Below are 13593 nucleotides of genomic sequence, written 5' to 3' on the forward strand. Positions count from 1 at the left end.
GTGGAAGAAAGAGATCCTTGGTAGATTCATCAGCTATTATAGCGTGCCTGCTCACTTTTTTATTCAGTCAGCCAGGCTTTCCTCCAGGATGCCCCAACTCCATTCCATTTCCCCAAATCTAGTTTTATATCGTTGCTGTTTTCTCCCTCCATCCCCAACAGACTGTCAGCATTTTGTGGTCAGTGAGCACGCTCGGTGCTATTTCTTTTTGAAAAAATTGGCCTGTACTCCATGCACTTTTCCACTGCTGGTTTGTGGATGTGTGTACACACAACATCAGCCTCAATCAACAGCTCTCCTGTAGTTTCTTGAGAAATACTGAGTTTTGATGCTTTTCCTCTCAAACCAGCTTTGATCCTATTTGAAAATGTGACCGTATGAAGGCATCCACACACGCTCTCTGTCCACTGTTGTGAACTCAAACGGTGGGCAACTTGGAAACAGCCCCCCCCCCCAAATACAGCTGTATGCAGTGACATGCAAATGTGATTTGAAATGCAACGAGGTGGGGACAACCTGGCTGCTTTTAAAGCTGGCCTTTTTGTATTTATTGCAGTCCTTCCTCTGAACATATACTATCTCTCGTCCAAGCACATTCTAATTCATTATACTTCCCTTTTGGTCATCTGATTACATAAGCACCAGCACTCTCACCTGAACATCGGCAACAGAGAGAATGATTGCAAAGCAATCTTAGGTTTCTGTTACTCCTTCCACAAGAGGCAACCGAAAATATCATGGCCTCCCTGGACATTCCACTGGGAACGAAAACAAACAAAACTCTGTACTTCAGAGCTTTCTGAATATGCCGGTGGCCAGGCTAACCCTAAGTACAGAAACAACAAATCCTTTCTCCGTTCCTTATTCAATTCCTTTCATAAATCGTGGCGTTACTGCTGATTTCTCTCAATGAATGGTCTTGGTAGCATTTATCTAGGAACTCCAAGATCAGTGACCCATTAAAGCGCCTTTTCAAGCTCTCTGGTAGTGTGTGATAATTAAATGAGCTGAAGTTCTGCACACTTCCAGTCGATCAGACTTGTGTGGCTGCCATTGTCAGGGGACACTGTTGGTTTTTCCATGAGGGGAAATGAGATTTCATGAAGCTTCACTTTCCTCAAGGCTGCTGAGCCAAGGCTTTGCTGTTCAGGGTGGTTGCTGTTGCTGAAAGTGTGTGGCATATGGGAAGGGAGTGAATTTGCATAGTGCTGTTTTCCAGTAGTTTTACTCCAATGCTGCAAGCAAACTTCATAATTTACCTCTACCTTTTGTTGGCTGCTCTTTCTTCTCAGTCCCAGAAAATATAAAATACATGCTGTGGAGCTGGTTGGCATTATACCCAGTTTTCCCTCCTTGTGTCCCAGTACATACTTTAGTTATCCACAGATTGCTCCAGAAACTATGGTTTCTGAGGATGACCGATCCAAAATAGAGGAGGGAGACTGAAGCATGGGTATGATAGAAGGGTCCAGGAATTTTTACTTCTGCATATATAGGTCCGGCAGATGGATTCCCCCTTACCTTGAGGTAAGTAGTTTTCTCAGGTGGTTTGAATTGGGGAATAGAGCAAAATGGAGGGTATTAAATATAGGGGTTGAGCCAGAGAAGTGGTAGCTAAAGGGATGCCCTCGATATGTTGGACTCCAGCTTCCATCAGCCCCAACCAACATGACCAGTGGTCACGGATGATGGGAGCTATGATCCAGCAACATCTGAAGAGCACCTGCATTGGCTATATCTGAGGCAGAACTTTGAGCACTACCACTTTTGGGAGGCGGGGGTGAGCAACCACCTCTATGACTCTTAACTGGTGCCACAATTGGCTAATGAATTGATTAATTGGTTGAAGCAGAAATTTAATTCCTGCCCTTTTACCCGACCCCATCAGAATTCCATACGGTTGGCTCAGCACGGGGCCTTTCCCTTTGGCAGTTGGGCTCATACTATCACCTGAAGCCATTGGGGGTGGGGGGTGGCGCAAGGCAGCCTAGGTGGCTCTGAGGGAAACCCTGGGGTGCTTCCTCCCCATCTGTTCCCGACCCCTCGCCAAAGACAAGCACCGCTCGGAGCACTAATACAAACAGCATGACAATTCCTCGTGAAGATGTATTGCTGGAGATGCGCAAAGCGCTGTTTGGCTCTTTCCAAATGAGATGCAAATTGCTGACAGCATGTCATTATGCTGATGGCGTGACATTAGCATATACAAATGAAGCAGTGGTCCTTCAGCTCCTGATGAGTTGCCTCTCGTAATGGCTGCATAGCCTGGTTTACAACAATACCCTCCTCCCTGCAGTTAGAAATAAAGCTCTAAGAATAGACAGTGTTCCACTGCTCCCCGTACATGAAGAACAACCTGTGCCACACTGGAGAGTCCAACAATGAAACAGCATTGCTCCATTGTCCGCCTGGTGCAGAGTGTATTTAAATGCAACCTTTTATGTATGCACGCTTAAAAGAAGAGAAGCTGACAAGCACAGGTGCCTCCCCCTTGCCTTGGGGCCTTTAATTGACTTCCAGGCCTATCATTTACTGGGGCTCTTGTAGGAAGATAACCCAGAACTGTGGTTTAAAACATAAACAAAGAGCTCTACCAGAAACCTGCTTTGAATAGATAAACCTCGGGTCTTTGCCTACTAGTTATAGCTTAAATTACGTCTACAGGATTCCAGAGAAATAAAGCATCATTCATTGCTGTAAAGAAAGGCAGCAGACCCAATCTACAACTTAGGAATCCTCTTGTGTTTTCAGTATTTTGTTGGGAGCCACCCAGAATGGCTGGGGCAACCCAGTCAGATGGGTGGCAAATAAATAAAATCATCATCACCATCACGTGGTAACAAAGAAAACCGCTGCCCCATAAAATCTTGGGTTGTGCGCACACGTTTGAGTCATATATGCAACATGCTTAATGGGTACACAATTCAACACAGAATTTGACATGCTAGAGCCGCACTGTGTGAGGAGACACCGGGCAGAACAACACACAGAGATGTGACTGTAGGGGGAGGTTAGGGAATGGTGATAAAAGTGAGAATAAAGTGATTGCCTTGTGATCTACTCAGGACACCTTATCTGCCATTCTCTGAAATATGCATAGGAAACGTTTCTTGCACCTATAAGAGATGGCTAGATATGACCAGCTCGCACCTTTAATTTTTTTAAAAAATGTTTCTTCTGATTTTCACATTTCAGAATTGAAAAGTCTGAAGTGGAATTATTTTCAAAGATGCAACTAGATTTCTGTGTGATGAGCATTTTTGGCCCAGCTCAGTTTTCTTTCTGCGTGATTATAGATTGCATGCAAAACTAAAGCATTAAACAGCTCACAAGGGAAACAGATAAATCTCTAGCTGGAAGGAAGGCAAAATCAGAATAATGTAGGGTAATCAAAATAGCATTTGCTTCTTCCTAATATGGAAGTGAACCCTTAATTCAAGGAGAAAGGAATATTCTTCAGAGAACAATAGCTTGATCTTTTGCGTTTTGCTTGGGACTAAGCCTCACTGTTATGTAGTCTTTCCTCCTATGTCAGCATAAAATTGTGGACCTAGCTCTTTCTTTGTTCTGACTTTCTCTCTCTCTTTCTTCTGTAGCAGATGAACAGTTCTCCTTTAAATATAGTCCTGGAAAACTGAGAGGAAACCAGTATAAAACCATGATGACCAAAGAAGAACTTGAAGAAGAACAAAGGTAAGCTGAGCATCCTTTTAAATTCAGCAGATCAGCCAGGGATTGGAACCCATCTTCTTCTGGTTACAATTTGTAACTCGGAATTATTTGGCTGCTGCTCAACAGACTAAGACATTCGGGTCTGTTTGCACCTGCTGCTTTCCTGGGAATTAAAGATCGGCTAATGGCTATGTGGTATTCCCATTTTGAGAGATGCCGCCCACTTCCTTGGAAACAGCTCTGCTGGCAAGGAATGGCTCTAGCCTCCTATTTCAAGGAGGGATCTTGAGGTTGTCCAAGCAATGAATAGCCAGCATTTCTCAGAGGAACAAGATATACTGTGGGCACCCTCAGGCTCAGACAAGTTCAGTTTAAATCACTTTCCAAACAGGTTTTCTTTTCTTTTTAGTTCTTTTAGTTTAGCCACCCAGTATGGTAGGGATCATGTAAATAGACGCCATTTCTGGCCTTCCATTACTTTCTCATTCTGTGTATTAAGACCTCTTGTCAACCAGGGAGCAGATGGCCAGTAGGATTAACTATGCATATTTCCACTAATACCCCTGGGAATGGTGCTTTACCAGCCTTCCACAACCTGGTGCCCTCCAGATGTTTCGGCAACTCCCACCAGCAGCTGCATCAGTGGGGTTGATAGAATTTGTAGGCCAAAGGCTGTACTGCATCAAAATATATCATCGTTCCTATTACGTAGTGGGTTGACAAAGCAGACGACACAGAGATTTCTCCAAGTGGTTCTTTATAGTAAGCTGGAACTGAACTGAACAGCTCAGCCGGCCTGCTTTTATAGGCAGCCGGCTGTCAACATTGTAACAACAACACCCCAGGGTTTCCCGCCTAAATTAACTGAGTGAAAACTATGTACACAATACCCCTGGTGGCCAGGGTGAGAATTTCAATACATAGCAGTTCCCATTCAGGAAGGCTGAGCTGCCACTGCTCATTACATGTCTGCCACCACTTGATACCTTCTGCCATCTCATATCTAGCATGATAAGCTACCGCCATCCCCACAAAAAAATGTAAGTTCCCCCCAGTACTGAAGATTATAAAATCAAGTGCCAAAAAGGGTCTTGGCTGAATACTTCATCCAACCCTAGCACTGGAAGATGTCCAGCATGAGCCTAAGCACGTTTACTCAGAAGTGTGCTCCACTGACTATAGTGGAGCTTACTCTCTTGTATGTGCATTTAGGATTGCAGCTATACAGGAACAGCTGCCTAGGTCCAGTTGGGAGATGGTATCACCAGCATCGTTATTATGTTTTACATGCCAAAGCAGGTGGTGGAGAAGAACCTTTGGCCCTCCAGATGCTGCTGAACTACATCTCCCATCATCCCTGGCCATTGGCCATGCTTGCTGGGGCTGATGGGAGTTGTGGTTCAACAACATGGGGGGGCAAGGGTTCCTCACACCTGTGCCAAAGAGTTCTTGTGACACTGCCTTTCTTGTTAAAATAAAAATTTAAAGGCAGTTTAAACCTAAATAAGATAAGTAAGAAAATAATGGAATATAGCAAAAAAAAATAAAAAAAAAATACAAAGCTTTCCTTCTTGTGCTAATGGCTTAGCGATTCCCTCTCGTGTTGTTGCTTTATGATGTGGTCAGCAAAGTTTGCTTTGCCTTTTCCTCCCTTTTTGTGTCTGTTTGGTCAGAGCTGTGTAAAAACGAGCTTACTAATGGAAACCTGAAGTCTGACTAGGAATGGGTCGCATGCTCGCAAGCCTAAATATTTAATTGGCAATTCCATAAATCCTGCATCTGTCTTTATATACATACTCAAACATACATACAGATAATAATTCATTATTTTTGAGCACTTACTTTGCTCTGCAGTCACACTTAGTTCCAATAAAAACAGTGACTATAGACTGCTATTATTTAAAATAGCAGAATGACACCCTGCTTCTTCAGTTGGAGCTCAGTTCAGAATTCTCTTACGGTTCCACAAGGGTCTGCAAAGAACATTGAGATGGAGAAAGGAAGCCAGTTCTGGAACTGAAATTTATGTTTGTAAAGATGTTAACCTGCAATCCTAGACATGTTTACTCAGAAGCAGATCTCATTGTTTTCAGCTGAGCTTAATCCCGGGTAAGTGTGTATAGGGTTGCAGCTTTAGCAGTCCAGATCTGCTTTCTCCAGTGGAAATCCACTTGTGAGGAAATCACTGCATATAGGCTAATTGGAGCTGCTGATTCCAGCTGAACACAAGTCACTCCAGGAGAAGTGCTTCTGCTTGCTTCGGTTGTAAATTGCGACCACCACATAGGGTGACCAAATGCAACAGGACAGGAGTCATTTATGTAGAATAGCTGTGTAGCAGAAGGAATTTCAGCATGCACAGCTTTTCATGCAATGGTAGTTAGCACAGCAAGGTGCCTATATTTGGCCTATGTATCAATTCAATTCATAGAGGGACGCGGGTGGCGCTGTGGTCTAAACTACTGAGCCTCTTGGGCTTGCCGATCAGAAGGTCGGCGGTTCGAATCCCCGCAACAGGGTGAGCTCCCGTTGTTCGGTCCCAGCTCCTGCCAACCTAGCAATATGAAAGCACACCAAAAATGCAAGTAGATAAATAGGTACCGCTCTGACGGGAAAGTAAACGGCATTTCTGTGCGCTGCTCTGGTTTCGCCAGAAGCAGCTCAGTCATGCTGGCCACATGACCCGGAAAAACTGTTTGCTGACAAACGCCAGCTCCCTTGGCCTGTAAAGCGAGAGGAGCGCCACAACCCCAGAGTCGTCTGCGACTGGACTGTCAGGGGTCCTTTACCTTTACCTTTATTAATCAATTCATAACAGACGAGAGCATTATCGTCTAGTAGTTCATGCACCTATCCTGTCCCCAAAAGCTGATCCGAGTGGTGTAAATGAGCAAGCAAAATAAATTAATTACCAGGCTAATACAGATGTGAACTGTTGAGGGGGTCATAGGATGCCTTGCGGCATTGTTTGCCAGGTGAGTAATTGGGTCAGGAAGCCAAATGCTCAAGGGAACTGAATATGAATTTAAAGCTTTCAAAATGTGTGCACCAGGCACAAATATCTAGCTTCTTTTGGTAAGAGATGGCATTCACACAACAGCAACATTTCATGCTCATCAGGCATATCGCTGGAAGAAGACAATTCTTTACAGCCCTCAGTGAAGTAGCATTGAATGTACCCATTAGCTATAGAAGGGTGCTATAGAAGTGCTACCTGTTACATTCATACATATTGCTGTGGGTACAGAAAGGCCCTGGAGTTGTCCTACTCTTAGAAATGGCCTCCTATATCAAATGTCCTTCAGAGAAGCCTCTATTCATTGGTGCGGTTTGATGCTTTTAACTGGATGTAGTTAGAAATGAGTTTCTTTGGAAAGAAGATCTTTATGCAATCTGGGCAGTTAAGTTAAAATCAAGCCACAAAAGAATCAAACTTGTGGTCTCCAATAGCTGCGATCCATCGTTGAGAAGTCCCAACTCATTTTGATGCAAGCTTTGCTGTAAGCTTATCTTCTGCCTCAGTCCTAAACATATTTTTTTTGGAAGAAATTATTTAAGCCGTTTTGGAGCAGTCTTTCATTTATTTATTTATTAGAACTATTTATATCCTGCCCTTCCACTGTAAGTCTCAGCGCTCAGAGCAGCTTGCATTTTTGTATTCATGACATGCAGAAATACAGAAAGTGCAAGTCAGAGGCACCTCTGTCCTCATGCATATCTTTAACAGGCAAAATGTAGACTTGCACATTTCCAGGGAATCAAACTTGCTGTGCTTACATGTAGGAACATAATGTCCTTTCCTTCCTCTGTTGGTAATAATTCAAGTACCTGTTAGGCTCTCATTCGCACCAGGCTTTCTCTACCTCTTCCATTAATACAAAAATGAAAGATCCAACTGTTTAGCTAGCTTTTCAATGATGCATCAGCAGGTAAAAGAGGCTCCAGGTGGCCAATGTATTGCTCTACTGACTTTGTAATCCCATTGCTCTATTGACCTTGCATTGCTGACTGAAATTTTGCTGGGGAGAGATAGATAGAGAAATAATTTAAATAGAAATACAATACTTCTCACCATAGTCTGGGATAGCCCTGGATGGGCAACTTCAAAGTTACTGCACTCCCTTGTTTTGGTTCTTTACCTTTAAACCAGATTTGGACCAGACAGCCACCTTCAAACGGAGGAGCATCCTCTGTGAAGTAGGACACATGGCCACCCCATATACCACATATGATCCAAAGCCTGTATGATGTGCAGGTCTGCTTTATAGACCACAATCATTCATTGGGTAGATCAAGGATGGAGAGCCCTATGACCCTTCCAGTCCTGTTGGATTCCCAACCCCAGTCATCGCTGGTCCTGCTGTCTGGGGCTGGTGGGTCTGACAACCTCTGGAGGGCCATAATCTCCCCATCCCTGCAGGTGCTAATTTAACCAAAAATGCAAGAGGACTGATGTAAGAACAACCAGGTGAGATTCTCTTGCCTCCGTCATGGAGGTGGTTCGGTGACTGTTCCTCCGACCTTCCATTTAACAGGAAGGCAAGTCGTTCTACGGGACCACTTTTTCATAAGGGCTGAGCATGTGCTCTGACACCTCTCCCTGGATTGCAATGTCGGTGTTACAAGCGGTGGTTTGCTTCCTGGCTGACAGCATTTTCTCCTGTGCCATGCATTTCCGTTCCAGAATTCACCTGGGCTGGGATCCTTGATGCTTGCTGCCTCTGTGCAGAGCCCTTCGCAAACCCCTCTCCAGCCTCCTGCACTAATTGGCGTTGGCAGATTGTCGCATTTCTTCTAACGGATTCTCTGTTTCTTGTCAATGTGCCATATTTTTGTGTGTCTGTGTTTTTTGTTTTCCCCAAGCTCTGGTTTTGTTCCTTTTCTTCTTCCCCCGTCCTCGCCCCACCTCTGAGTGCTGGCTGTGGCATCAGCAATTTCTCATTTCAGGCTTCTTCAAACAATCCTTCTTTCTAGCTGGTTTGTTGGGGCAGGGCTGCCCTCAGGTAAGAAGACGCACTGAATCAGATGAGGGAAGCCATACCACCCGCCACCCAGTCTTCACCCCCCCCAAACCCCTTGCGTGCAAACACAACTGCCTTACCCCTCACCCTCACCCCAGTCAGGGACTGCCTGACAGTGCTGCCATGTTGATGTGACCCAGGTTTGCTGCGTTTATATTACAGGATTGAGCTGACCTCTGACCTCACATCCCTGTAGCAAGCACCTTAGGTCCTCGGCCACAAACATTCTTACAAATCTTTTTGGTAAGGAGACGATGCTTCTTAGAATTAGTGGTACCACCTATAACCTCTGCTAATGTGATCTGAAACTAAAGTTGACCATGTTCCCCCCCCCGTCCCCGCACCTCCCACTTCCCCCCTCCCTCCTCATAACTAATGAATTAGTCTCCTTCCCCTCTGTGCCCCATTTCATTTACCATGAGCACCACAAATCAATATGGTGGAACAGGATACACCGGCTTTTCCCTAATGGGACATTCACTGGCCTTTATTTTCCATTCTGCAAGTTGCTCCTCCTAAGCAACAGCCAGAATTAAAAATAACAAGAGCGGGCTGCAGGGGTTCCACGTAGGATTCTTCTGTCAGATCTCCGAATCCACATTCTGACTTCATCCGAGTCCAGCAAAGTTGCCTCCCAAATTGGAAAATGAACATTTACATCAAATTGCTGTAGGCTGGACAGAACTTCTTTCCATTCAGGTTGAGTTTCTGATTGTAGAAATATGGCCGTCTTTTCTGCCCAAAGGAACTGTCCACCCAAAATGAAAGGCATGCAGCAGAATTATATTACAGTCATACCTCAGAAGTGGAACGCCTTGCAACTCAAACATTTTGGCTCCCGAACGCCGCAAACGCGGAAGTCAGTGTTCCGGTTTGTGAACGTTCTTTGGAACCCGAACATCTGACGCGGTTTGCGCGGCTTCCGATTGGCTGCAGGTTTCTGAACATTTTGGAAGTCAAACAGACTTCCAGAATGGATTCCGTTTGACTTCTGAGGTGCGACTATATCAGTTAGGGGCTGAGATACAGTCGTTTGCCTAAGGCCATTTTCTAGTCCAGAACTTGTGCTCTTTAACTACCATAGCACCCCCCAAAGCTATGCACATGCTGAAATCTCTCCCATTGACATCAGTGGAGTTTTATGGTGCTTACTGGATTGGGCCCTGGGTTTTCAGTATAGGACACACTGACCCCAGTCCACTAATATCCTTTGCCACGGTTTTGCTGTGTTGTTTACAATCTAATGCTTGCAATTTTGGCTTAAATCAGCCTTTCCCAACTTGGTTCCCTCTAAGTGTTTTGGACTACAACTCCCATTAGCCTGAATCAGCAAAGCCAGTGGTCAGGGATCATAGGAAGTATAGTCCAGAACCTCTGGAGGGCACCATGTTGGGGACGGCTGCTTTATGTAGACACTACGCAACAACTACATATGGGGCTTAGCTTGCTGTGCAGTCATGAAAATAAGAGGGCAGTTCTTAAAGGGACCATTTGCCCAACAGCTCCAGAAATTCTCATACTGAAGAACAAGCTTTTCTGAAAATCATTATTGTTTTGCATTCATACAGTACTTCCCAAGTGTTCAGAAACATGCATTATCTCAACAATCCTTGAAACAACCCAGTAAGGAAGATCAATAATATTCCTGAGATGCAGAGTGGAGATGAGAGAATGGTTTGCCTTTGGAGTCTATGGTAGAAATGAGACTTGAACCTAGCCGCTCAGCTACAGTAGCTCTGGCTTGCTTCTCTGCCTTTAACGTAGGCTTGACATCAGCAAGTGAAGCTTTTCATGTCATGGAGCTAATCATTATCCACTGCTAATTGCTCCACATAAAACCACTGTTCAAGGGGCAACTATCTGGGCCAATTCAAAATCTGGCAACAGGGAGAAAATTCAAGCAGCGCCCTGGTCATGTCAGCTTTTGGCTTGCAAACAACTTTAATCATTGAAGCACAAATGGAAAATTCAACACTTCACACGTAAGGGATGTGTTTGGAACTTGTTCAAGTCAGAGGCCAAGGAAATAGGCAGGAACAGCAAAGCTTGAAGACTATGGATTATGATCATGCCAAGGTTTAGTCAGCCAGGACATCAGGACAAGGTTAAAGCTTCCAAGATTGCAGCGCAAACAGGGAAAGATACAGCCCCAGGAACAGAGAGTAAGAACCGAAGATGAAGGGCAAGCTATGACATAGGATCTAGCAGCAGTCAAGAGCAGTGACAAGCCAAATAGTAGGATTACGGAAGAAGCAAACAATAAAGGTCTGCAAGGAATCCGGCTGCACTGCATAGGCTCTGCCTACCTGGCTCCTCAAAACTTTTTGTCCTCTTGGCTTAGCTCCATTTCATAACTTGTCTTGGTAGCTGAGGATCAGCAGTGTCCAGTGCCAATCCAAGGACCCCTTGGGGGCAAGATGCTCCCCGTGGGCTCCCTTCCCTAAGTGCACCCACCCCTTTATCCCTTGCCATTGTTGCCACAATCCATCTTTCCTTTGGGGCCCAACAGGCAACCCTGCCCAAGAGAATGAGTGCAAGATGTTGCTGCCCCTTCTCCTTGCTCACTCCAAGAGGGCAGGTGAACAGGCAGCAAGAAGAGGCAGCAGCCGGGGATTGGAAGCAAGCCTCCTACTGGGGCATGGGCTTCAGCAAGCGCCCTTGATGCCAGCCTTCTTAGTGTTGCAGATACCCCAGTGAAAATCTATGAAGATGTCCTGCAGTAGATGACTAGGTTCTGGGTCGTGGCCAAAACCTGCAGTCCAGAAGCCGCTTCAAGTGGCAAACTTGCACTTCCACTTCGTTAGTAGTCCCTTTGGCGTCAAGGGAACAAACCAGCCTGGAAATGCTCATGATTTCAAATGGGTTCCACATTCTGTATTTACGTATAAAGCATTACCTTTCCTCCTCTTATGCACTTCCACCCACCTGCCTATCAGGAAGTCTAAAGGATGCATTTTAGAAACAGCCTCAGTAAGTGATTTGTGAATTATACTTTATGCATCTCTGGTCATATTAGGATTTAATCCTGAAGGATGCAACAATTCAAAGCAGGATATGATTCTGGATTCGGTCCTTTCCAGTCTTCTAGTTATTACACTTCATTTTTACTGTTTCCCCAGGAAGACAATGTGAGATTCCTGGTGTTGGGGCGCCCTCTGCAGATCTTGGGAAGCCTCTCTGCAAAACCCCTTCTCCTGTTTTGTATTATAGCGGCATATCCACACCAGATTGGAACTGGTTTCTCAACCAGTCCCTCTTCCCAGGGAAACCTTGGCATTGTAGCTTGAGGGTGGTGGTGATGGTAGATGTGGTGGGGACCTTTCAATGAATTCTCCTCACCGTGTCTTCATACTACAATTCCAAGCATTCTTTGAGGAAGCCTAGGCAGTTAGCAAGGTATAAACCAACATAAGTTGTTCAGTGTAGCTAAGCAAGGGTCTAAAAACACTAGTTTTCTTGGTCACCAGAGCAGACTTGTTGAAATTAATGACCATGACTTACTAAGTTCCACTAATTTCAGCAGGTCTGCTCTGGGCAGGATCTGGGCTGATACAACCCACAATATCTTCTTGTCATTCCATAGATGAGAGAAACAGAGAGTGGGGCCCCCTTGCACTAAGCGTATGAGCCTAAGCCTATGGACAAGAAGGACTGTGAATGCCCTGTGAAATTTCCATTTTGAGGGGAATGTCTGTGTGCACATTCTTGACACAGTTTTAGGGTCAGCCAGAGGCAAAGGACAACATTCAAGTGTCCCGTGAGTTTTGAAAGAGCAAGAAAGGTCAGGATGCTTTCTGAATGTCACCCCTCCTGGGAAATATCAACAAAGTGCCATTCTGATGTAACCACCATTTGATAGCATCAGGAGCTGTTGTTTCCAGGTACAGACAACCCCAAAGCAGTTTTCTGACAGCCAGACTTAGACATCTTGGGAAACGTGCAGCTGCCAATGAAAAAGCAGCTCTGTATCTAGCTCCACTTCTCTTTCCCTAATGTGTAGTAGAATGTACCTTGTGCTATGACATTATGATCTCATGTTTTCCTACCTCCCAGTTATGCAGCTTGGAGAATGAATATGATTTTGGCATTGCAGATTGCAGCCAGTATATGTTCTACTAGACATTACGGCAGTGGGCAGTGGGGAGCTAGATGCATGGTGGCTGTGTTTACTATCACCAATAGCTGTGTGCTTGCCCTAGTTTAACTCCAAGTGGAGAAGAGGAGAATGGAGGGGATGCAGCCCTCCTGCTTGACCTGCCCTTCATTTAAGATACAGTGGCCAAAGCTTGCAGCAGATTTGTGCACAACACTCTGAAACTCACAATTCATGCAACAGGAAGAACTCTCAACTTTGGATCTAAATGTTAGTGCACCACAACTTCTTGGTGAAATCCCACAGGGTAGGGCAAGAATATCCCATTTGGGGTCTGCTTGTGTCCTGTTTTTAAAGGCAACATACAAGTTTGTCTTTCTAGTCACAAAGCATCACTGTTGCAACACTGCAGACTGCACAAACACGTCATCATAAGACAGCTCCTCCGAATATGCCAAAAGAAAGAAGCGATTGCAGAGAATCAATCAAAGCAGCTAAGGCGCTTTTGCCAGCTCCCCCTTCCACAAACACAGCTAGGCCTTCCGAGGGGTAGGGAATACATTGGCGCAGGTGCCTTTTTGGCCTCTGCCAATCCTGCTCCCCAGTGCATGCTTCCCCCCTCTGCTTGCTCCTCCTGTGATATCTGCTTGCTGATTCCTTGTGTGTGTAGCCTTGGGATGGTAAATACCTTCTCTTCCTGTCGTCATTTGCCCTTTCGCTGCTTGCCTTGTCCTTCTCCTCCCACTCCTTGATCAGCAGCTTTGCTTTCCTGTCCAGCATGGTGCTTCTTTGGGATAAGAGAGGCTG

General features: G+C 45.2%; 1 protein-coding gene across 6 annotated transcripts in view; it reads left to right on the forward strand.

Annotated features, from left to right (window-relative positions):
* The window catches only part of JMJD6 (jumonji domain containing 6, arginine demethylase and lysine hydroxylase), an 82428-nt gene that overhangs the window by 57322 nt on the left and 11513 nt on the right, over window positions 1–13593 (forward strand). For 4 of the 6 annotated variants that reach the window (XR_014508643.1, XR_014508645.1, XM_083429917.1 and 1 more), the window contains one exon: window positions 3597–3693. Coding sequence is in view for 3 of the 6 variants with exons in the window: in XM_083429917.1 (XP_083286043.1) it covers window positions 3597–3693 (97 nt within the window). In the remaining 3 variants the exon portion in view is untranslated. Of the gene's footprint in view, window positions 1–3596; window positions 3694–8855; window positions 8937–13593 lie in introns of those variants that run through there. The other 2 variants (XR_014508644.1, XM_083429919.1) reach the window with 2 other exon arrangements.

This window comes from Podarcis tiliguerta (assembly GCF_965153285.1).
Source record: "Podarcis tiliguerta genome assembly, chromosome: 2".
In the NCBI taxonomy this organism is placed as follows: domain Eukaryota; kingdom Metazoa; phylum Chordata; class Lepidosauria; order Squamata; family Lacertidae; genus Podarcis; species Podarcis tiliguerta.